Source organism: Aplidium turbinatum, chromosome 15 (genome assembly GCF_918807975.1).
Source record: "Aplidium turbinatum chromosome 15, kaAplTurb1.1, whole genome shotgun sequence".
Classification (NCBI taxonomy): Eukaryota; Metazoa; Chordata; class Ascidiacea; order Aplousobranchia; family Polyclinidae; genus Aplidium; species Aplidium turbinatum.
In genome coordinates this window covers 13942817-13967961 of record NC_137486.1, presented here as the reverse complement: position 1 = coordinate 13967961, position 25145 = coordinate 13942817, and the positions used below count along the sequence as shown (strand labels likewise).

Here is a 25145-nt window from a genome sequence, read left to right as displayed (position 1 = left end):
AACTGGGATTAAGGGATCGAGCTAAATTGTTGCAGTTGGCAAGGGCTCATGAAGAGTTCAGCTACAGATGCTGAAGCACATGAACTAATCAACTAATTACTAGTCGAATTAGCTCTCATGAATAAGTCGATAGTCGTGCACAGTTTATGTCATTTTTAGCATGTGATAAGCATTGGGAAATCTTCACTGTATCCCTGTAATGTTAAACATCACTGTAATTTAACATACCGTACTGCTTTTTGCTGTGAGACTTTGCCCACTAATACAACAAAGTTATGTAGAATGGTTTTTGCTAGTGTTGTTGTTTAAACCGCTTAACTCTTGCTTTTTGTTTCAGAACGTGAAACTGTTTAAATGTAATAATGATTTAGGGAACTTTGATGTAATCTAGGAATTTTTAGACGTAGCTATGGGGACTTTCAGGTTTTTATTTATGAGAGCACTGCCCAAATGAATGATCATCATGAAACTCAGGTAAGGTTTATTGCAGTTGACTCTGATCTATTCTTCAGGGTAAACTATTTAATACTTTTTACGGCAATTACGTGACCTGTTTATTGGTTTTGAAGTAACATTTTTAGAAGTAGCCTACTCGATTTTTTCAAAAAGTGGTATCTTCACTTTCAAGTGGCATAAAAATGACTATTATGTCAACGAGAAGTGCTTTTATCAGGATTCGCATGTTGCTACTATCACCGCATTATGTATATACCACAAGTTTTTTGCAGATTGTTTTATGAAGTAGATTGCGCAGCATCGGATGCAACCTAATTAGTACCACCATGAACAATTCGTACCGTCAGTTCGTACCTTGAAAAGATCGAAAAAAAAATTAAAAAAAGCCGAAGTCGCTGATCACAGTTTCTGCAAATATTTTAAAATTTTTCCGCAAAGAAACAAAAACTCTTAGGATCATTTAAAGAAATTTTTAAATGTTTGCGGAAACTTTGATCAACCCTAATCCCGAACCCTTTTAAAAGGCAGTGGCTATTTGACCGGCTCCGGTCTTTGAACCTGAAACACTATTTGACCGGTCATGACGTCACTACATAAGCACTTTTTTCTTTCAAAGCAAAAGACGATAAGCGCGTTAAGTTTTAAATTCAACACGTTTTTTTCAACCGAGTCCGTGGCGCACACGTAACGTCTCGGGCTGCCATTTTAGAGGGAATGAGTTCGATACTACCCGGAAGCGTTCTTTTTTTTTTTCTGTTTTTTTAACTACAAAAGGATACAAACTGATATGAATGAATCAATAAGTGAATAAAAAAGCTTCAAAACGAATTAAAAAAGTTTTTTCTAGTTTTTATTTTTAACAAACTCCTTTCATTTCTTAGCACAAATTCTCTGAAAAAATCACACCTTCTAATAGGCTGTAAGATTACGTTTCGCTGAAGTCCGAAGTTAAAAATTAAATCCAGTCTCATTGTCGCACAACAATCAGTCAAGTTTCAAATCATCATCTCAACCAACCCTTCAAGACAACTTTCCACTTTTAAAAATTTAGTTAAAAAAATAAAAAAAAACGCTTCCGAATAGAATCGAACTCATTCCCTCTAGAATGGCACCCCGAGACGTTACGTATGCGCCACGGATTCAGTTGAAATAAAAGTGTTGAATTTAAAACTTAAGGCGCTTATCGTCTTTTGCTTTGAAAGAGAAAAAGAAAAAAGTGCTTATGAAGTGACGTCATGACCGGTCAAATAGTGTTTCAGATTCAAAGACCGGAGCCGGTCAAATAGCCACTGCCCTTTTAAAATGTTTGCGGAAACTCTAATCAAGCCTAACCCTTTTAAAACGGTAGGCCTACCTCTAAATACCCATTGTCAGGCATAGTAGGCTTTTTGGGGGTTTGTGGAGCATTTTCAGGGGTTGTCAGGTATTGTGGAGTAGGCTAACTACTTTCAGGCATTGTTGGGAATTTCCAGGCATTGTCGATCATTATCAGTGGTTGACGGGTTTGTTAGGCATTATAGCATTTTCAGGGGTTGTCAGGCATTGTAGAGTAGCTACTTTCAGGCATTGTCGGTAATTTCAAGGCATTGTCTAGGATTTGTCTAATGCCTGACAATGGGTATTTAGAGGTACCCCTTTTTAAATGTTTGCGGAAACTGCGAGTGCGATCGGCGACTTCAGCAAGCTCTTAGGATCATTACCAGAAATTTTAAAATGTTTGCGGAAACTGTGGAAAAATGGAAACTGCGATCAGCAACTTCGGCTTTGTTCTATTTTTTTTCACTCGATCTTTTCAGTTTGTTTGTTTGCGGAAACACCCTAAAGCTTAACCCTTTTAAAATGTTTGCGGAAACTGCGTTCAGCGACTTCGGCAAACTCTTAGAATCATTACCGGAAACTTTAAAATGTTTGCATTACCGGAAATTTTAAAATGTTTGCATTACCGGAAATTTTAAAATGTTTGCGGAAAAACGGAAACTGCGATCAGCAATGTTCTATTTTTTCTCTCGATCTTTTCAGTTTGTTTGTTTGCGGATACCGATGCCTAGCTAATCGATATCGAATCCTTTTAAAATGTTTGCGGAAACTACGATCAGTGACTACAGCTTTTTTAATTTTTTCTCTTGATCTTTTCAAGGTAACTGACGGTACGAATTGTTCATTAGGGTGGAGTGAAAAATAAAAAAAATTGAGTTTCAAAAAGTGGTCTTGATATATGGCCCCAAATATCAAATGAAATACTTCTATCATAATTTTGGGTTCTTGCACCCTCTAGTGGCCGTGCAATTTCACCAAACGAGCTGAAAATAGCTCATTTTGCCATATCTTGATAACTGCTGATACTAGAAAGTTAGTTTTTGGCTTAAATGTTGCAGAAGTAACATGTTTCTATCTTATTTCCAAAGAACTTTCTCTTAAAAATGTACAGAAAAAAGTTACAAGCAAATTACTGATTTTTTAAAGTAAAATCAAGCACTGATGCAGTGGGTGCGATGTCAAAAGTGTATAATGATTGATCTTATGACTGTGAAACATACCCCATCAAGTAGAACTACTTTTAAAAACTTACTCAAACAAATGAAGTCCTCTTCTAGTATAAATACACTTGATCTTAGCAATCAAAGAATCAATAAAACAGTCTAGTTTCAAAGTGGACTTCGAGTAACCCACTATTTTTATGGCTGATTCACACTGTGACAGTTCGGCTTCAATGAGGCAGAATATAGTTTTGTTTTAGAAATTCTTAAATAAACTGAATTCATTGTGTGCATATTTAATTTGTATTTCAAATGTCATATTGGAGTCAAAACGCTTAGTGTGAATCAGTCCTTCACATTCTTACAGACATGCTGTTGTATGGTTTGTATCACACAACTCCATATTGAAAACACAAAAATTTCAAAGCTGGTTTCAGCATCACACAGTATTAGTCTGCACAAACATTAAAATCGCGTTTGGTATTGAAGAATTTCGTCAGCTTTCGGGACTTTAGTTTTTGTCTGATAGTGATGAGGCCATCTCTACGTTTTAATCCAAATACATGAGCAGATGCTTGATATCTTTGAGGTTTAAGTTGACAACTTGGTGAAAATATTTAGCCTTGATGTTAATAACTGGAATTTGGAACAATCTGATGTTGGTATCAATGTTACTGTTTGGAGGTTTGGGTTCATTTACATACCCACCTTCAAAGTTGTCAATTGGAATGTGGTATTGTGCGTTTGATTTACGCATTTCTGTGATCTTGTTTATTGCAAGTCTTCAGAGGTTGCACTGCAGTTGGTTGGATAATTCAGCTAAAAACAAAAACGGAAATAATTGTAACGAACACTTCATAGGTGTCATGAAAACAGGGTGGGCAAAACATATTTTGTTAAAATAAAGCCCACCCGGCCCACCCTATTTCGACACCTATGTACGCTGGTAGCCTGGTACGCACCGCGACTGTTTGATGGGACTGCTTTCTATGCTGTTTTAACGATCTCGGCTTATGCATTTCAACATCCATCTGTTCTATTGCAGTTCAAACAACTGTGTCGTATCTAGGAGGAAAAAGCCTATGCGACACGGTTAATCGATTGATGCCTCAGGTGATGTTAAACGAAGTCACAAGTTACGTCTCGCGGACCGGGAAGGGAAAAATAAATTAAGTGGAGAGAAAAAGTTTTCTTTTGATTCCATGCAAAACTTAAAGAACATGGTCGTAGGTAAGTGTTTGTTTAAGTTTTGTATTCACCTCTTGTTGGTATGATATCGTCTCCAGAAAGAATACTTACTGTTCATGATTAATTTTCAATGAAATAACAACCTTGGATATATCATAAGTTTTGCAGCATCTGAAGTTTACCTTTTTCGTAATCTTTTTTGTCAATTTGCTGTTTACTATCCTTGATTAATGCCTCAGTCTAGATCTAGTTGAAAAACACCTGCTGTTTACTCGTGTGCAATAAAAAAGATGAGATTAGAAAGTTGATCTGGCCGATTTCGCAGGGAAGGGTGGCCTTCTCTGCGAAAAGGTCGGGAAGGCCGTCCTTCCTGGGTTCGGCGGCTATGCTTATGGTGATGTCCTCGCTTTTATTTTCATTACAGCTCTCCTGATGATCGTGCCACGCACGTGAAACAGACTGTAGACTCTGTAGAGCAACGTTCTTAACCTTTTCTGACCCGTTACCCCACTTTAAGCAATTAAGCATGTTGGGCATCTTAAATCTATTATTTGTCTATTAAATCCCATAACCTTGTCCATTTGCCCTGCAAGCAGTTCAAGGCGTTTATGTCAGAGAAAAAGTCGCACAAATAAGCAACCTTCGACAAGAACACGTTGTTCTGCATCTTCTCGTGAAGACTTCCAAACAGCAGCATAAAATTAATTCCATTCGTACCAATTTTATTAGTCTTTGGCAATCAATTGAATGGAATAGCCAAAGCCAAACCCAACAATGATTTAAGTTTGATTAAAAATTGGTAATAATTTGCACTGTCCTGCTCATTGCCCTCTGGAAGACCTCAAACTTCCCCAGATTGAGTAATTACCCACAGGTTAAGAGCCGCTGGCCACTGCTGTAGATGATTGTGTAAAAATAAAAATCGATGTAACATTATTTGTTTACAAAACTGCTTTACTTATAGATGTTGTCCAGAGCAATACGAAATCATGCACTCTACAAGAAATCGACCACAAACTGGGCGACTGGTTTAAGACGTGGGAAGACCGCGATGGGGGCCGGCTTAAACGTCTTGCTACAAAAAGTACTGCGGGTATGTTCATTTGTTCTCTCCGTCACTGACAAATCGTTACTATTCTCTCAATAAGGGCAATAAAAGCATTTTTATTTACTTAACCAGCGATTAGTTTATTGCTGGAGCAGAACTTCAAGAAATATACACACATTTTAAGACTTGACTTCGAAGATCTATCAAACGATAACAATAATAATTTGCACTGGTTAGAGAAGGCAAACCGCATTAACACGATTAACGAATGTGCATTAATGTTAGAGGTTGATAGAACATAACGGTATACTCATTCCCCACCCCATCGTATAGGCTACGAATTACAGAATTAAAACATACTGAGGAATGTTAGGATGTATTAAAAAAATGCTTGTTATTGTAACATAACCGGGTGTTGCATACACATATCCATGGGATATGTAGCAATTAGAGTCTGTTCTTTCACGGTGCTGTAAACACGACCTAATTTGCACTGTACAGTATATTTTCTTTCATCCCTGCTTTCTTTACAAATGTTGCATATTGTTTTATAGGTACTTGCGTTTGAGGCCGCCACAGATCACGTTGTTACATCCAGGTGCAGTCTTCTGATGAGGCATGAAGTACCTCAGTCCACTGTGTTTTTAGACTTTTATGCATGTCTTGTCGTAGCTGTGAATTGTGCATGGGTGGTGCATTTTACCATTCGAATAAATGTATTTTTCAACAACTTTACGTTTGTTTACATCATTGACTTAAATTTGCTCAGTATAAGAAGATGGTCATCGTATTGGCATATTGGATCATCAGGACAGTGTCAACTTGAAATTGCAGGTTAAGTTTAACCAACGTTGCTCAACTACAACGATTAGTGCAAAATATGTATGGCCAACTGCGACAAAAAGTGCAAAGTGCGTTTGGCCAGCGTAGGTACCAACGATGAACTACGTTGGCAGTAGAGTTGGGATTACGTAGGCCCAAAGATTTTAAAATAAGTCGGCTCAACTGCGACGAATGGTGCAAAATACGTTGGGCCATCGTAGGGTACCAACGATGAACTACGTTGGGTGCAGAGTTGGGATAACGTTGGTCCAAACATTTTAAAGAAGTTGTCCCAACTGCGATGAATGGTGCAAAATACGTTGGGCCATCGTAGGGTACCAACGATGAACTACGTTGGGTGCAGAGTTGGGATAACGTTGGCCCAAACATTTTAAAGAAGTTGTCCCAACTGCGATGAATGGTGCAAAATACGTTGGGCCATCGTAGGGTACCAACGATGAACTACGTTGGGTGCAGAGTTGGGATAACGTTGGCCCAAACATTTTGAAGAAGTTGTCCCAACTGCGACGAATGGTGCAAGATACGTTGGGTCAACTTCGGCCACAACGTAGTGCCAACGGAGGAGCATTATTTTACCAACTGTCACACTACGTTGGGCCGAAGTACAATGTTTGCTGGGTGGGTCAGGCGTACGTCGGAAGGCGTAGGGGAAGGTGGGGTTAGTTGAGTCATGTTTCAGATTTTTCCTTATAATTTTTTACCTATTGTAGATACACCTATCAAAGTCTAAGTGAAACAAAGGTAATGAATTATGCTTGCTGCTACCCATTTATTAAAATGCTATCTCACGTTTAATTGTCATTTTTATTACCTTGAACACAGAGCACCGTTTGACTCAACCAACCCCGCATGCAGGGTTAGTTGAGTCAGTGGGTGGGGTTAGTTGAGGCGCAATGGCATTCATGAGATGCATAATTTTTTGGGGCTATTGGGCACCGTCCCCCTCTGGCAGACTGGCACCTCTGATCTATGCCATCAATGAACGTTTATTGTATCCAGAAGTGGGGAACAACCTATACTTTGTACTATGGGCCACAAGAAATGTTAAAAATACCAGGCGGGCCACATGGCTCCTCCAAATTCGCCCGTTTCCACAAACTTTTCATAAAAAAAGAGTTTTCACAGCAACCAGTCACAAATTTTCTTCGAATTTGCCCGACTTCATGCCAATTCTCTAAAAAAAATTAAAAAAAAGGTTTTCACCGCAACCAGGCCCAAATTTCTCTCGATTTCGCCCGACTTCATGCCATTTCTCTAAAAAAAAGGTCTTCATATCGCCCAGACCCAAATTTCACACGTATTATCGAAAATGACATGAAATCTAATACTTTTCATGCTCCCACAGGCCACATTATAATTATTGCTTTGCGAACCACATTTGGCCCGCCGGCCGTAAGTTCTCTACCCCTAAATTAATCACAAGTGGACATGTAAAAACAGCACTGTTGTCGGTGCACGCCAAATTTGCCCAACTGTTGCATTGGAAACATGTAGAACTACTACTTCCACCATAGGACAGCACGAGTTGCATCAAGTGCAGCAATAACGAATCGAGCAATTCCAAGAGTATTGATGGTGCCGATCATAGTCACCAAATCTCCTCTATCCCTAAAAACAATAGACCCAACTTGTTTCATGCCTTGTTTGTGGTTTGAGCATCCCATCTTTACTTTAGAAGCATCAGCTCCAGTTTCATTTATCTTCTTCAAACATCTACGAAACGTTTCTTTGTCCACACCAACTCTTTCTGCTGCCTTTCTTAACGACATACCATCTTGCACTAACTTCAAACCAGCTTCAAAAGTCTCCATAAGCCATTGTCCACGACCAGTTTTTTTTTATAATTTTTAAGACTTAATTTGAAAATATTTTAAAGCTAAACAGAAAAGTAATAATCAAATAATAGCTCATTTTGTCCAAGTAACTGAATTAATAATGCGCGTTTAGCAATAAAATTCAGAAGTAAGATTTCAGCAGCCTGCAACTTGAGGTAGGGTTAGTTGAGTCACTGCCTCATCTAGTCCCGCAGCTATCGACTCAACCAACCCCAATCCTTCCTCGTGACAATTATTGAAAGTATTATCTATACGTAAAGCTTTATCAGTTTTACACAAATGCACTGTGCATAAGATAGCTATAAACTATATGAAACTTCGACGCTATCTTCGCTTACGCCTATCATAGCTTCAGCATCCTAATCAACTTTGAGCTGAAAATATTTACTTTTTAGTCCAAAAAATGGAATTTTGCTGACTGTATAACCTGTATAACTTACACAGCTGCTAAAACAAGATGGACGCAGTTATACCCTTAATGCTTATTATTTCAAGCAATTAATCTTCACGAAGTCATGCTTGGTTAGTCAGAAAACAATGGTGACTCAACCAACCCACTGACTCAACTAACCCCACCTTCCCCTACACCGATGCATAGCGCTCAAGCCCGCTTTCCCTCAATGCAGGATAAATATATCAAAAACAAACAAACAAAATCACTGGCGCAGGCCCGGTAGGCTAACCGAGATTGACAAAAAGAAATTTCTGATTGTTGAGGTCTTGTTGACGAGAATTATTCATTAGAATTAAGCTTAGATAAATGGAGAGCAGTCCTTAACATGCGTTGCCCAAGCGCACACTTTGAGAGTCGAACCAGCGCCGTTTGATCTTAAAGCTTCTTCGTTCCAGAAGTCACGCGCTAACCAACTGAGCTATCAGCCTATCGGTGCGGTGTTTTTGTGGCGGTGCTTACTACAAGTACAAACATAGGCTATACGGTAGCCTACTAGGCCTAAATGATGATTAGCCTACATTTTTAATCTTTCAAGATTTTGCCTCATTTTCCTGTTCATTGACGTGCTGGCAGGCATGGAGGATCCACGTAGGCTTGGGCCCACCTACTTTATTTTCAAGTTGGGACTGGCCCACCCACTTTTGAAAGCCAAATTTCTTTGAAAAGGTAGCGAACGCAGGCTTAGACTTTCATCGATAGACATCTTCACGCACTTTTAGGTGACAAGAATTTCCACTCTTGGTCTGCCTGGTTTAAAAGTTAACTGCAAATCTGGTGGCGTCACATTAGCTTTTCTTTGTCTCAGCAAAGAAAACAAAAGGCTTATTCATTGTGAGAATCTATATGCTCGGACTGAGAAAGCTTAATTCTGGGAGTTTCGCTTAGGCTACTTGCAGCTATTTCCACTGACGCCGGGCCGGTCACCGAAATTGACAGAGAAATTTCCGCTTATTACTGAAGTGTCGCCGCATTGTTTATATATTGTGGCCTCCCATGTACTATTCTCGAAACAGACAAAATAAAAGATTTCCCTTTCTCTCTCGCTTGCAATGTCAACGCTTAACCAACTGAGCTATCGGGGAAGACGAAGTTTTCAAGTGGCATATTTAGCAAAAAAAAATACTTTGATGTAACTTATTTCTTCATGAAGAAGTTCGCTTCTTGTCAACATTTTCCTTGAACAACCTGCAATGTTCGTTTCTATCACTAGTTGCAACGTAAAAAAAAACTATTATTATTATTACACCAGGCAGAGAGTTGCTTCATCAACATTAAGTCAAAACAATGCAGTGTACTCAACCGACACGACTGAAATCTTTTACCGAAAATTTATAAATCTTTATTGTCTTGATATGCAGGTTTCATGCCTATTTGAACACGGTGGAAACGTTATTGTAATTTAATTTCGTCTCGAATTTCCGTTGGTCTCCTCTGCTTCAAATTTATTGGAAGTTTTAAGTAATTTAAAGTGGAAAGTAACCGCTCACACATCTTTTGACCAACCTTTAAAATAACGTGTGGTTCATTTTCTCTTGTCTTCAACCGCACTGCAGTACGGCATATAACTTTGTAAATTTTATGATGTATGTTATTCGCTCTGAGGATGCGCATTGTCATAGTGAGCGAAACGTCAGTGAAGCAACGTTGCAACTAGTGCTAGAAACGATAATTGTCCTGATGAACACCTAAACTTTTCAGTATTCAACTTGCAATGTTTACAAACTATTCGTATTCAAGCAGTGCCGCGAGCTACGCAAGATCTTCTTTGAAGGAGAAAATTTTTTTTTATGATTGATCAAACGCCTATATGGGCGTTAGGCCTATTTGTAAAATGGGTCAAGCTAAGTTTTGAAAAAAGGCATTTGTTGTTTTACAGTATGTCTTGTGCCGCCGAATCTCGCAAGTACCGTACTGTAGCCTATCTTAGTGAATCAAGAGTGAAAAGCAGGTTGTGCCAGTAGCCTAAGCGTAGCATGGACATTGGACAAGGCATGAACTGTCTTTGCCCTGAAAAACCATCACCCGCGAATATATTAAAAACCCACAGTCTATTACCGGGACTACAGAAATAAACGTTTCAATTCAATCTGCTACAAATGGCAAAAACACAAAGCACATTGGTCAACATTGTCACAGCGTAAGCAGTGTAAAAAATTTACATTGAGACATAGGCTACACTCCACAATTCCAGACCTAACTGTTGAAAGGCATAGTGTGTAAACATAACACGTTGCACACCTTTTCACAACTTAGTGGAAATCAGGGCATGTTGTCAAACAAAATAAGTTTCAACACCCTATCAAACTATTTAAGCTTGAAATGTTAAGAATCTTCCACACATTTTGTACATCATCGTTTCTAATCCGGTCAGCAACAAAATTCAATTTTACATCTCTTGAATTATAGTGATTTGTAATACAGTGCCGATTTGTTGTGTGAGATATTGATAGCAGCCTACATTGTTGCGTAAAGTTCGAGAGCACATGTGAGGCTATGACCGTCAGAATTTCAGCGTTTGTTTAAAATTTGGCGGTGAAGCCTTTGTCGTCTTTGACACACAAATGCTGATTGTTTCGGCTTTCAACGACTTTCTGATTATTTCGACCATTCTAAATCTTCAAGATTGTGCAGAGTGTAGAAAAATGTCGTTTCGTGTCATAACATGCCTTGGCAATGATACAAATTGGGTAGCATGTCTTTAAAAAGAATTTTATTTTAATTTTGGCTACTAGAAGTTGCTACACTGGCATATAACTAGCTATCTGTGTTGTAAAAAAATACAAAATCTCATACAGACATATGATTGAAGACCCGCAGTGCAATATTTATCCCATGCATCTGACACAGCACAGTGTCATATACTCAATATATTGTTACAAGTAATTTGGCTGAGACTATGTTGTGCTCATACATTTATACATAAAATAAACGATTAGGTTTGAAGAAAGCGATAGTATCACGGTTGTAAGACCACTCAGGGATTTACCTGATATACGTACCATACTTTAAGTTGGTTTTTACTATTTGTGAAAAAATCAAATGGCTACCAACAGAACAAAACAAGTTGAAATTCGCTAGTAACAAAATTCGGTTTATACTATTGGGCACGTTTCTACTTTATAACTACGTAAATACATTACGATGCACAAAACTTCACAATCCTTCAACGTTATCAGATCTCTTCATCAGACACGTGGATAAAATCAGGGCATTTTCTCAGCTGAAAAAAAGATATACATAATTAAAAAAGGGTCCCGTCAAAAACTTGTAACACTCTGGAGAAAGTCGTTTTTTTCATGATTTTTTCAGACAAGTGACAAACTACAAATGGATTTGAAAGCCAACCGCCTTTCCCACTTGCACTAGGCTTTTAAAACTACACGGAGTGTAAAAAAATAGGTGGGCGAGATTGTTGAGAAAACTTCCAAGAGAAAGAAACAATCCCACTCATTGATGTGGTAACTAAGCAAAGTGCGATTAAAGTGTCATCTTCTCGCGTTCGGAGCTCAACGCTATGTGAAAACCAGGGTTGTGGAGTCGGAGTGGTACACTTTTCGCCCGACACCACAGCGCTGGTAAAAACACTCAATGCCATTACTATTACTGTCACTTTCAAAGTACAATGTGAAACATAAAATAAAGTATCAAGTTTGCACGGATTGTCAACAAAATAATTTTTCAGCTCACCTGAAGAGGACTGATCCTGCATGGATGTTGGCACATCATCGGTCTCATTATACCGATCGTACTCCTCACCCGATCCTGCTTCTTCATCTTCTCCGCTCCCATAACATGTCAAACGTTTCGTCTCACTCATTGACAAGTCCACGACGACAGAACCGTTTTCGTTATCTGGCAAAGAATGGAGATCAGACAAGTTTCTATTTCTACGAGTTTCATGTCGAGAAATAAGATAAAAATGACAATTCAAATTGTGAGATGGTTCACAAGAAAATAACTCTCAACCATATGCTTCATAATATTGTAAGCAGAAAATCAAAGTTGAAAACTTCGGCATGGGTTCGATACCTTGTCGGGTCATATCAAAGACTTTCTAAAAATGGTACTGAATCTAATTCCTACTTGACACCGAGCAATGGAATGGATTCGGGTAATAATGTACTCAGTTGCGCCTCTATACGGCTGCATTGCAACTGTCTGCTTTGTGAAGCGCTGAGGAGCAACTAATTCTGCGATGGATACAGCGCCATATAAAAACAAGCATTATTATTAATAAAATAGTCTCACTACTCTTTAAAATGACATCACACGTACTATTTGGTAGGGCAGTGCTGTTGGATGCAGGTTTGTTGGATTGAGCGGCATCCGCATCTTTGTTTGTTTGACTTTCATCCAGCATCGACGAACATGTTGATGCTGATTCATCAATGGCGGATCGATCCTCATCTTCATACACATCGCAGTCTTCATCAACCTAAAAAAGCATCAATATTTGAGGAATAGCACTCGTGATGGTGCTTGTTGTTGAATCACCGAGTGATATAGGGGTTGAGCAACATTGTTGTGCTCAGGTGAAACTAATTCTGCAGAAGAAATATTCACGTAGTGTCAGGCTTTATCAGTTGATCGCAATAATGTTGGTTCTTCAAAAAAGCACTAATAGCATATCCAGCAATTGACATCAAAAGTGATCAGCTTTCTCGATGAAAAAAACAAAAAACATTTAGACACTAAGTAGGTCACCGTGGACAGCTGATGGGGTCCATGGCCTCCTACTGTGAACCCTTCATTAGACCAATAGACCATGTTCTATCAATGCCGCAACAAGAATTTATTTGTGACCTTTATAGAACTCAACCATAATTCAACAATAAAAAATCCTTTACCATGGTCTTAATGATCGCATCGTCCACCATGTTTTCATCATCATCATCCTCTTCGTAATCCTCGATCATGTAGATGTAAGCCAACTCGTTGAACAAAACCTCTGATATGTCGATGATGAGTTCTTCGCCACACTCAGAAAGGTGATAGCCAAGGAACTTGTTCAAACATTGCATGAGCACAGATTGGAGTTGCTCGTCGGATTTCTTGTTATGCACTGTAAAGTTACATGTTTTAGAGATGAAAGAAACGAGTGATCACGAAACTTGGTTGGTACACTTGGTCCAGAACAGAAGGAATGTCGCAAAGTGGCGACCAAGCCGCCCACAACAGCAGCACAAGTTGAGCAGAATGTCATTTGACAAATAGTCAATCGCACTTTTGGAAGATATGAGTGCGATATTAAAGAAATACTACATTCCACACATAAGATACATTATTTCAGATTTTTACTGCAATGACTTTGCAACAGTGTCTGATCAAAATTACATCCTATAATTACCTTCTGTGGTTGGTAGACGTTCACTAGAGAGAAACTTAGAAACGATGCCACAGATTTCTTGAACTTTTTCTTCCCCACATACTTCGTCATCACATTTTATCACAGGAATGATCTTTAAAAAAAATGACACTCAAGTTGGAAAAATTCGCTTTTTTTACAATGATGTAACGTCTTCGAGTGTTAAGTGAACGAAAAGATAGAAAAAAAAAGTACAACCTAGTCTACCTAACTACCAAATGTCGAAATGATATAATCGAAACGAAATGATAAATATAATCAACTGTGCTGTCTAGTTACAAAACGTTACTATGGAAAAAAGTTGTCCTCGCCATATGTTTTAGTTGAATTTATTTGCCATCCCAAGAAAACAGCTCGTACAAGTCAACATTTCGGTTTGTCAAACGAAATGTTGTTAACATGCTCGTTGCAGCATACCAATTCAATGGCAAAAACACATAACATAGTTTTTACAAATTTACTGTTATTTTCTAACTGCTGTTTGGCAAAACAACGAAATACCTACACTTCAGTCTTCAGTATTATACAAACCTTGGAAACAATTTGTTTAATCTTTCCATCCAACTTATGGGCGTCTAATTGTGCCACATTTTCAGAAACATCTTCAGATGCGGCATTCTCATTTTTCTCTGCATCATCATCTTGCCCATTTGTCTGAGTATCATTTTCGTCTTGCTTTAACCGCTCAATCTCTCTGACTCTCTGCAAAGCCTCATCCAGGTGGATCACGGTGCTGCTGAGAAAATCTGTTCCAAAGGGGTTCTGCATGTTATTGTCGCCTCTGGCATGCTCCTGGGAACTTTGAGGGGTGGTCATATTGCTTGCATCAGAAATATCCAATGTGAAATCGTACTGAAGAGCTCCATTGCCCGGACCTGAACAAGGTATTGTATGAGTTATGGTAATCCTTAAAAAGAGTTTTTTGGTGTCTGGTGTTACGTCACAAGCCTGCTACCATGTTGAAAATGAAGCCCAAGTAGTAACGGTGTCTTAGAAACAGAATGTTTTAAGAGCCAAGTGGAGTAGTGTCAAAAATACAAAAGTTTAAATGTACAAATTGTACGTAACACTAAACACACAAAAAATGGTCTGTGTAGTTATTCAGTCACAAATATTGACTTACATTGTTTAAATAATTAATGAGCACTCAATGATGTGAAATACTACGTGAATAAACACGTTACATAAAATCGAATAAACTACATAAGACAAGCAATAAATAATTTCCTTTGCACGAGAGAAATGAAATTGAAAGCAATATGTACAAGATAACTCTTGTTGTTACCATATTGCGGATCTGGACATTCACTATCTGCTTCGCTTTCACTAGGTGTGTTTTCAGAATACAGTGTCTTCATATCGTTGATCAAGTCTGTGTAACTTGATTTTGACTTGAACATTTCTGGAGATTTTTTCTTCCTTGAAGAGGATTGAGAGCCTGAAAGAAGTAGAGAAGACATCACATATATTTTCACAGTGCAATTTCTACCGTGACAATCAGGCAAATATTTTCTACACGGCTTGATCACACTGTCAACAGTTTATCATCTACATTTTTGATAGTAGCTGCATGCAGAATTCACCAGAACGTTGATCAACTTTTTGTATTTTAACCCTTGTATCAATGCAAACTGCAATGCTCCAGATTTGGACAAAACCTACCTGAAGATTTCGTAAGATTTTGTTTTTTCTGTTTTGGTGATTCAATGATGTATCCATTGACCACATCTCTAATAACAAACAAGCAATGCTGACGGAGATAGTCACTGTTAAGTTGTTGCAGCTCGTGGAACAATTCTATCAAGAAATGCGGCCTAGCTTCATTTTGAGAGATGAGTGTTGCGGCTTCTGAGTAAATACTGTCTCGAAGCGCCTCGAACAAAGGGAATCCGGATGCATTGCTGTCAACGTCAGATATTTCCGTCTAATCAAACAAACAATTACAACATAATACAACACAAATATAAAAAAATATTATTATTTACCAAATTAAAAAGCTAATTGTACCGGTATAGTAGGATAACAACTTTGACACTCATATATTTTCACAAAATCTTCCAATAAATTATCTTTAATGCCAGATTCGGATGTGAAATTTGGACATGCAAAAACATGACATTAAAAGGTTTTGAAATGTGGTGCAACAGGAGACAATTACGCATCAGCTGAACGGAAAGCAAAAAAAATAAATTTGTTACCCAATAAATAGACGGTAATTGGAGTCTGATTGAAGCTCAGCTTGAGAAAATTTAGATACTTTGGACACATACAAAGAAGCAACTCGTTGGAAAAATTATTGCTGACTGGGATGGTGCATGGCAAACAAACAATAAAAATGAAATTTGACACTATCAAGCAAATTACGGAAGTACTAACATGAAAACAAAAAAAAAAAACAGAACAAAATGGAGGAAGCTCACATAAGAGATCGCAATCAAAACATGTTAATCAAACATGATAAATCTGTTGAAAAAGATAAAGGGCAAAGTGTAGTTTTTTCAACAAAATTGTGAATTTATGATGCCAAGTGCAGACCACTCCTACCACAGCGAACTTGCAGCGTCAGACTAAAACAGATTGTTGGTAATAGTATGTACGTTGTGAAGTAAGCAACAATCATGCTGCGAAAAGCAAAACCAAATCTATTGCGTAAGACTAAATTTTAAAGTAATTACTATTGGCTGTTGTATTGTAAATACCTTGGAAAAGGTTTGTGCACTGAATGTGTTTATTTTCTGCTGGAACAGTGGTGATTTTGACAAACTTGTTGCAGGTTTTGAATTCATCGTTTTGTTTGAACTTGCACTTTTTAAGCTTCTTGATAAAATACTGGACTCTTCCGACTTTTTTGTTTCAACTTTTCTTATTTCCCCACCATCATCATCAATTTGATCAACAGTGATGCTCAGATTAGGAGCATCCATGTAATATCGCTTTGGAGACAATGAAACTGAACTGGCATCTCTATCAGAACGTGTCAGTTGGGACCTTGATTGTATGATCCCTTGATTGGCTCTAAGAGAAAACATTTCCATGTTTCCAGTAGTATAGTACTTCAAAGGTGATTGATTCCGCAAAAGCTTTCGTCGAGGCGACATGCGATAAGAATCTTCCATCCAAAGTGCATCCTCTCTCTGGTTTAACTGGCTTTTGTGTTGTGGATTTGAATAACTGTAAGAAACGTCAATTTCAGGATACTGCTTCTGTAGCTCAGAAAGCTCCTTGTGCAGCATTACAATATGTTTCTGGTAGGCCAGTATTTGAGCTGAACAGTTATCCAGCTGATAAATCAAAAAGTCTGGCGATATTCCATACAAAACAGCACTAATGTGGTGATCTTTCTGCATGCTTAATGTATTTTGCAGCAACACGGAAAGGGCCTTTTGATCATCCAATAAAATATTAAGAAAGTTATTGTGATAATCCAAAGCATCCCAGAGGTCATAAACAGTTTCTTCAATTGAGGTTGACAGCCGTGTAAAGCTTTCGCTATCTTGTCCCACAGTTCGATGCTCTTTCATCAGTGGTTGAGAAATAAAACCAACACTTTCATCTCCGCTGGTTGAAGTCGATCCACCCCATGTAGCAGTAGTGTGCTCTGTGCAAGCATCTGCTGCCTTAGGCTTCACTTGACCAAGAAAATACCTCATGGAAATACCAGCACTTGTTTGAGGAACTACTTTTGATTTGCTGTAAGAACTCTTAATGTCACTGCTTCGTGGAGAGGAAAAACTTGCATTGTTTATCTCATCGTTTTTCTGTGGGGATGATGTGACACTACTTTCATCATTTGCTTTGATGTATGAAGCCAGTTGTTTCCTTCTTTCTTGTAACTCAGCAAGTTGAAGTTGATAACGTCTCATTTCCTCCCAAAGTTCTGCTGCTCTCACAGGTGAAGTGCCTTCATTAACCGATGCTTCCGATGGTGTATCAGTTTGAGTACAGATAGAATTCTCAAAAGGATAATGACGTTGCACAAAACTAGAATTGGCTGCATCACTTGAACTCTTATTTCGGTGGCTTTTCTTTCTGGGCAATGTTTCATGATTCTCTGGTTTATTTTCTACAAGATTAACATAAGGCAATGGGGTAGTGTTAAGAGACACATTGTTTCTTGGCGAAGTGTCAGGTGAATCTGCTTTATAAGCTACTTCTTGAAGGGTTGCTTTTTCTTGTTGCTCAACAAATTGATTCAGCGCATTCATATTATCAATGTCAGCCAGTAAATTACTAACTGTGCCATAAAGCTGTTCCAATTGTTCATTAACGAGGATTGAAGTATTTTGTTGAGTGGTATCACTTTTAACTGAAGAATTTAACTCCTTTTCTCTTTTAAACCCCTCAATCATTGGCAAACTTTCAGCAGCAACCGATGACGCTGATCCTTCAGCATTATCAATCACTTTCTGCAAACTACTGATTCTTTGTTTAACTGCTTGCAGTCTACCTAACTTAGCTTGAAGATCATGAGTTGCCACATAGTCCAACTTTGAGACATGTTGCTGTGCCTCCAACAAAGACTTTTGACGCTCTTGTAAGTTTTTTAACTCTACTTGCTGCTCTACCATACGTTGAAGCAGCTTTTGTTTCTGTTCATTTTCCAAAATAGCTGAGCGCAAATCAAGATAAGATGACACATCATCTTTATCTGAAGTCATGTTTGAATCAACAGATGCAAAAGATGTATCGTGGTTATCATTGAGATCCATCAGCAAATATTATTGCAGTAAACTACTTCTCAAAATGAACTTCTTTTATTTGTTTCAGCTTTGAAAAAGTGTAAAATAATGTAGCAAAGCCTACAAGAAAGTTAAAAACATTGACAGTGCATGTATATATAGTATTTATTACAGTAGATCTGACACATCTAGCCTTGCTTAAGCTTTTTAATCAATGTGTCACAATGTAAGAAAAATCTAGCACAACATTTAGTTAGGGTCGATATGCATATTTGAAACTGTCGACACAATTGTGTCCACTTCACAAATTTGTAACAATTTTGCAATTGAATTTGAAAGAAAAAAATTGAACAGTTTATTTATCAATAATGTTACCACAACTGGTGTAAGTTTTATCTTTTTATGCTAACTATGTGACTTGTTTTTGTTTTCAAATTAATTTTTTAGAAAAACTCCGGTTTTATAAAAAATAAATGGCATGCTGACTTTTAAGCGGCATAAAATTAAAAATGTCAAAGAGACGTGCTTTTATCAGAGTCCGCGTTAAACTTTCTGCAATTTCAAAATGAACCGCATATTTAAAGCGGTACGGTAGCCTACCAACTAGGCCTATTGCCCTTCTAGTGTCATGACAATAAGGCAATCACTGTGAGCCTTCATATCTCTTTGTTTAGATATCCCTGGATTTTTAGAGGTCCTTGAAAAAAGGTCGCAAATATGCACATGCACAATTCACATGGACTACATCCTATAAGCCTACTACAACCCCTTTGCTACGTAAGGCCACTACAGTGGCTTTCCCATTCATATGTATGTAAGTTGTAAGACCACTGCAGTGGCTTTCCCACTCATATGTATGTAAGTTGTAAGGCCACTGCAGTGGCTCATAAACAAGTTGAATAAATAATAAATTTGCTTTTCATACTGGTGAAAAGCAACTTTGCGGGCAAAATTAATTATGTACAACAACGGTGCTAAAATTGGAGCTTGTGTACAAGTCCCCTGGTCATAAATGTTTCTGACATGAAAAACGTCAAAGAATGAAATCTACCAACACATATCGGATGAAGTGTATCAACATGAACGCAAAAGTAATGTAGTTTCACCCCATACATTTAGTCGACTCCAATGTATGATATCATGCAGTCTTCAAAATTAGCATATTTTTACTTTGTCAAAAACGTTGCCAAGGCCAAATGGCAAAAGTTGAAATTGTCTCGGCAATTGCTGTTGTTGTATTTCCAGACGTTTAATATAAAATAAACAATAATAATTGTAGCGATAGCCAACCAAGTGAGAAAACCATTTACCTCTTGTTACTTACTGATTCAGTGTATAAAATCAACGCAATATATAGTAAGAAAGAAACGCAAAACAATCAACTAAGGAACGTGGTACAGAACGCTCAATTGATTACACGCGCAGTGCGGTGGTAATCAATTCCAACGTCTGTACCAGAAAACGCTGAACGGTGATTATGTAGTGACGCTGGTCACGAGTTACATATATTCAACGTAGATGACGACTATAACACCTCCCCGATAATTTTTATACACAAACATAAAAAATGAACAAGACACCGAATTAACAATAAAACTCAAAGTCCGAAACGAGCCGGAGGTCTGCGGCGACGGCTCGACCTTCGTGGGTTGTGTGGCCCGAATTCCGGTACAGTCGGTGTGTCGTCCGAATTCGTTCGGGCTGAGGTGGAGACAGCGGAAGAGTCGATTGTTGGTGCAGGAGTATCTCCCGGCTCCTGGTCCTCCGATGATGCGTAGCGAGGTTGCAGTTGGTCCATATGGCGCCTCCACGTCGGACCATGTGGCAGCAGACGTACCAGGAAGATTCGGCTACCCTGTCGCTTGATCATCTCGGCTGGAACCCAACGAGGATCCTGGCTCCGTCGTGGAGTGAATGATAGCGCGTAACAGGGATCTCCCGGTTTGAAATGTCGTTTGGTACCTTCGGAGGCGTCGGTGTTGTGAGGGTTTTGTCGGGGTACCACTTGAGACGGTGTAGGGAGAAGCGTGTCGATCTTGGTTCGAATCTGACGATTGTTGAGTAATTGGCTTGGAGAGTAGCCACTCGGAGTGGGCGTGCGTCGATATTGCTGTAGGAATTCCAAGACGGCCTGCTTCGGGGGTAGGGAAGATTTGCGAAGTGCTTGCTTGAACGTACGTACGAGGCGCTCCGCCGCTCCATTGGTTTCCGGATGGTAAGGTGCACCCGTGATGTGTACCATACCCCTCTCCTTACAGAAAGTTTGAAATTCTGTGGATTTAAAAGTAGTAGCATTATCGGTAACTATAGTATGGGGATAGCCGAAATGAGCAAAATCTTCTTCTAGCAGGTTGATAGTAGCTGTTGAAGATAAAGAAGTAGTAGCATGAATACATGGGTATTTAGAAAAAGCATCAATGCTGAGTAACCAATGGTAACCCATGAATTCTACCGCATGATCTATGTGTAAGCGACTCCACGGTGCTTCTGGAACCGTCCATGATTGGACCTGGGTTTTAGATTGCGGTTGATATTCGCCACAGGTACTGCACTTGTGACAAAGTTCCGCTATGTCTCGGTCAATGTTTGGCCAGTAGACGGACGTTCTTGCCAACTGCTTCATTCTCTCAATGCCGAAATGTCCTTCATGAAGCAATTGAAGGACGGAAGGACGAAGTTTGGACGGGATGACCACTCTGGAACCGTAAAGTAGACATCCGTAACAAGTAGAAAGAGAGTCTGCGTACTTACGAAACGGTTCGACCGGGTCTTGTGGAGAAGACTTGGCCGGCCATCCTTCATGAATGAAACGCATTACCGTGGAAATGGTAGGATCTTTAGAAGATTCTTTACGCAGTGAGGCAGCATTTGGGGTCTGGACCTGTAAATCCAAAGCATCGATAGCGCAGACGATATCAATGTCATCCGCACTTTCCTCTTCATCGAAGACTTTATCCCCTCCTGCTGGTAAGCGACTCAAAGCATCAGCGTTTTGATGATCCTTCGTCTTCCTGTACTCAATAGTGTATGTAAATTGCGACAAAAAAGAGTGCCCAACGAGCCAAACGATTTGCTGCCAAAGAAGGTGTCGATTTAGTCGGGCCAAAAAGACTAAGCAATGGTTTATGATCTGTGACCAAAATGAATGATCTACCAAAAAGATATTGATAGAATTTCTTTAGCGCAAAAATTATCGACAAAGCCTCTTTCTGAATTTGACTATAGTTTCTCTGCGAAGCTGTTAATATCTTTGAAACGTTTGCTATAGGCCGTTCTGTGCCATCTGGGTAACGGTGAAACAAAGTAGCACCGATACCCACACTAGAAGCATCACATGCGATACCTACCGGAAGTGACGCATTGAAATGTGTAAGAACCTCATCAGTAGATAGATGATGCTTCAGCTGAGCAAAAGAGTTTTCCTCTTGTTTTCCCCATCTCCAAGGAATGTCCTTTTTCGTGAGATGGTATAGTGGTTCTGCTACAGTAGAAGCGTTCAACGGTAGAAACTTCGAATAAAATTGTAAGGAACCTAAAAACGAACGAAGAGAAGATACGTCAGTGGGGGCAGACATCTCCAGTACGGCGTTTACCTTGGGACCTTTGGAGATGCCCTGCCTGGACAAAATGTGTCCGAGATACTCTACCTGAGGTTGTGCAAACTTACACTTGTCTTTCCTACACCTCAGGCCTTTTGAGTGAAGTCGATCGAGGAGCCGTCTAAGATTCTGGAGATGCTCCTCAGCAGTAGTGCCACTGACAAGAATGTCGTCTAGGTAGACTGCGACCCCTGGAAGGTCGGCTGTAAGGTCGTCCATGATCTTCTGAAAATAACCTGGAGCAGAAGATATGCCAAAAGGTAAAACATTTTGTAAAAGTACGCCACGGTGAGTGCTTAATGCGAGTCGTTTTCGACTGTCAGGACCAAGTCGAATCTGATTGTAGGCATCAGCCAAGTCTATCTTGCTGAAACCGTACCCACCACCCAACTTTTGCATTAAGTCTTCTGGTAAGGGTAACGGGTGACGATGGGTCTCCAGGGAAGGGTTCACCGTGACTGAATAATCGCCACATATGCGTAACTTGGCCTTCGCTTCTGAAGAGTTTGAAGGCTTACGGACTGGAACAACCGGTGTGCCCCAATCGCAAAACTGAACTGGTGTCCATACACCACGTGCAATTCCCGAATCATAGGCTTGCGCTAAGTCCTCCTTTAGCGCGAAAGGTACAGGCCTAGGTTTGAGAAAAACAGGTTTAGCATCAGACTTAAAATCTATGTCTAGTTCATAATCTCGTAAGCACCCGAGTTCAGGCTTAAAAACATCTTTGAACTCGTCACATAAGAGGGAGCATGCTTTCTCCAGACTCTTATCAGGCTTGTCGTATGACTGGATACTCTGTAAAGTAGAATAGTTAGACAGAAGGAATTTATCGATAGAAATTCCTAAAGACGAAATTGCATCACGACCTAGCAAGTTTAGTCCTTTGACTGTCGTGACTACAAAAGAAATATTATCTGACCTTCCCGTGGAAGGACAAGTTACCTGGGCCGTGAAAGAACCCGTGATTGGTACTAGATGCTTGGTAGCAGATTGGAACTGCGACACTGGTGCTTGCAATTGAGGTGCGCCTACCCGAGTCCAGACGTCGTTGGAAAGGAAATTTCCATTTGTAGCAGTGTCCAGTTCTAAGTGTGTGGTTACCGAATTAATGGAGATCGGTACTTCCAACTTTGAATTTCGAGGTTTTCTGCAAGAACTAGAAAGCATGTTAATTTCCTCGATACAATTTACCTTAGAAGGTTTGAACTGTCTAGCTTTCTTTCGACAAACACTCTGTAAGTGTCCCGTAATATTGCAGAAATGGCAAGTGGCTTTCTTAAACCTACAGTCATTGGCGTTGTGGTTGGAATTACCACAGCGATAGCATTCTTTATTTTTAGAAGTAAAGAAAGTACCTGTAAGTTGCCTAGTTTTTGGAGGTTTGCTGATGGTCCTTACTTTCGCAACTGGTGCTGGTGGAGTGCCGTAAACAGTTTCTTTGGCCACCTTGGCTGCCTCTTCGGTTTCTGATGCAACCTCCACCGCACGTTTGAAAGTAAGTTCATCAGCTCTGATTTTGAATAACGCCTTAAGCACCGCCTCGTTACCTATTGAACAAATAAAACGAGTACGTAAAGCTTCGTCCAATGGATTTGAAATGGACGAGAAGTCACAGGTGGCAGCTGCCTGGCGTATGCTGATGGCTAGTTCTTGAGCTGTTTCACCGGGCTTGCGCTTCATTTCGCTCCAGAAACGGAATCGCTCCCTCCCGATGAAGCGTTTTGGGTCGAATTGTTGAGCCATGTAATTTGTAATTTCCGTCATGGTGAGATCGTTGACTTCTTTTGGGTTTGTTTCCTGCGCAGCCAAATTTGTTAACATTTTGTAGATTGTAGGTGATTGATTGGTGAGAAAAACCTGCGGCATTTTGTCTTGTGCGACTGAATGTGCTGCTACAAAGGTGTTAAACCTCTTCCAATAGTCTGCCCACAGTTCAGTGGTGGCATCGAACGTTACGAACTTAGGTAAAGATACCTGTTGTTGTATTGTTGTTGGTTGTGGTCTTGAAGTTTGGGCTCGTATTTCTCGTAGTTGTTCAAGGTGGCGCTTTTCTTGGTTGGCAATTTGATCTTGATGACGTTGTTCTTGTTCTTGGTGACGTTGTACTTGTTCTTGGTGACGTTCTTCTTGCCTGGCAATTTGCTCCTTCGTCTGGCGTTCTTGGTTGGCAATTTGTTGTTGTTGCAGGACTTCGATCAGTTTCTCCATGTTTCTAAAATCCTGTAGAAATTCTGTAAAGATCCTGCCGGCGACGCCAGTTAAATGTCTGTTGTATTTCCAGACGTTTAATATAAAATAAACAATAATAATTGTAGCGATAGCCAACCAAGTGAGAAAACCATTTACCTCTTGTTACTTACTGATTCAGTGTATAAAATCAACGCAATATATAGTAAGAAAGAAACGCAAAACAATCAACTAAGGAACGTGGTACAGAACGCTCAATTGATTACACGCGCAGTGCGGTGGTAATCAATTCCAACGTCTGTACCAGAAAACGCTGAACGGTGATTATGTAGTGACGCTGGTCACGAGTTACATATATTCAACGTAGATGACGACTATAACAGCTGTGAACGTTTATTACAAAAAAAATTGTATCAAAACATGTAAAACAAGAAGCGAAAAATATACTAGAGTTGTCTATTACGACTGCACTGTTTAATTTGTTGTGATGTAATAATACCAAAAGTAGCGATAAAGCGAGCAACGCGATTACGCACGCTGTTATAGCAATTCACGTTAAATAACTCACGGGGGGGGGGGGAGAAAGTTAATTTTGGGTTGATTCAACGTTCAAGTCAGCACAGATCGATTTAATTTTCCAGGCGGGTTACGTTGTATAACAACAATGCCCAGTAAGAAATTTACCTTTGTTTTACATTGATTCGACATCTAGTCATGTTGAATTATAATAATGTTAATTGCGCAACCAGGTATCCGTAACAAATTAATGGTGGCCGTGCTTAATTATATTTATCGATGCATATATCGCAATATTAAATCTTTTTGTGCACGTCTTTTAAACCATTAAGGTTTTGCCACCTTTTCCTTTTGTTGGATTTGTTACCGGTACTGTATTTCTTTTTCACAATATTATCTATCATTTCTTTTGCATTCTGACAAAGAAAAATAAATTGAATTGTATTGAATAACAGCTCCCTGCGAGAAGATTGCCTCGATTTACGTATACAGTAC

The 25145-nt window shown here is 39.3% G+C and overlaps 2 protein-coding genes and 1 long non-coding RNA gene across 3 annotated transcripts; 1 reads left to right on the top strand and 2 right to left on the bottom strand.

Moving 5' to 3' along the window:
* Nucleotides 1-335: 335 nt before the first annotated feature.
* Nucleotides 336-5862, top strand: LOC145784849 (uncharacterized). Its single transcript, XR_014291058.1, has 4 exons — nucleotides 336-474; nucleotides 3979-4163; nucleotides 5086-5214; nucleotides 5724-5862. It is a non-coding gene; the product is annotated as an uncharacterized LOC145784849 (long non-coding RNA).
* A 4477-nt stretch (nucleotides 5863-10339) lies between these two features.
* LOC145784307 (uncharacterized) lies at nucleotides 10340-18395 on the bottom strand. Its single transcript, XM_082596101.1, has 9 exons — nucleotides 16366-18395; nucleotides 15329-15590; nucleotides 14952-15104; nucleotides 14198-14541; nucleotides 13649-13760; nucleotides 13149-13363; nucleotides 12577-12736; nucleotides 11989-12153; nucleotides 10340-11521 (listed from the first exon to the last, which is right to left on the bottom strand). The coding sequence occupies exons 1-9, from the start codon at nucleotides 18373-18375 to the stop codon at nucleotides 11505-11507; spliced, it is 3438 nt and encodes a 1145-aa protein (XP_082452227.1). The 5' UTR covers nucleotides 18376-18395; the 3' UTR covers nucleotides 10340-11504.
* Nucleotides 18396-23313: 4918 nt separating this feature from the next.
* Nucleotides 23314-24155, bottom strand: LOC145783987 (uncharacterized). The gene is made up of 2 exons (XM_082595747.1): nucleotides 23922-24155; nucleotides 23314-23494 (listed from the first exon to the last, which is right to left on the bottom strand). Exons 1-2 carry the CDS (start codon nucleotides 24153-24155, stop codon nucleotides 23342-23344), a joined length of 387 nt encoding a protein of 128 aa, XP_082451873.1. The 3' UTR covers nucleotides 23314-23341.
* Nucleotides 24156-25145: the final 990 nt, after the last annotated feature.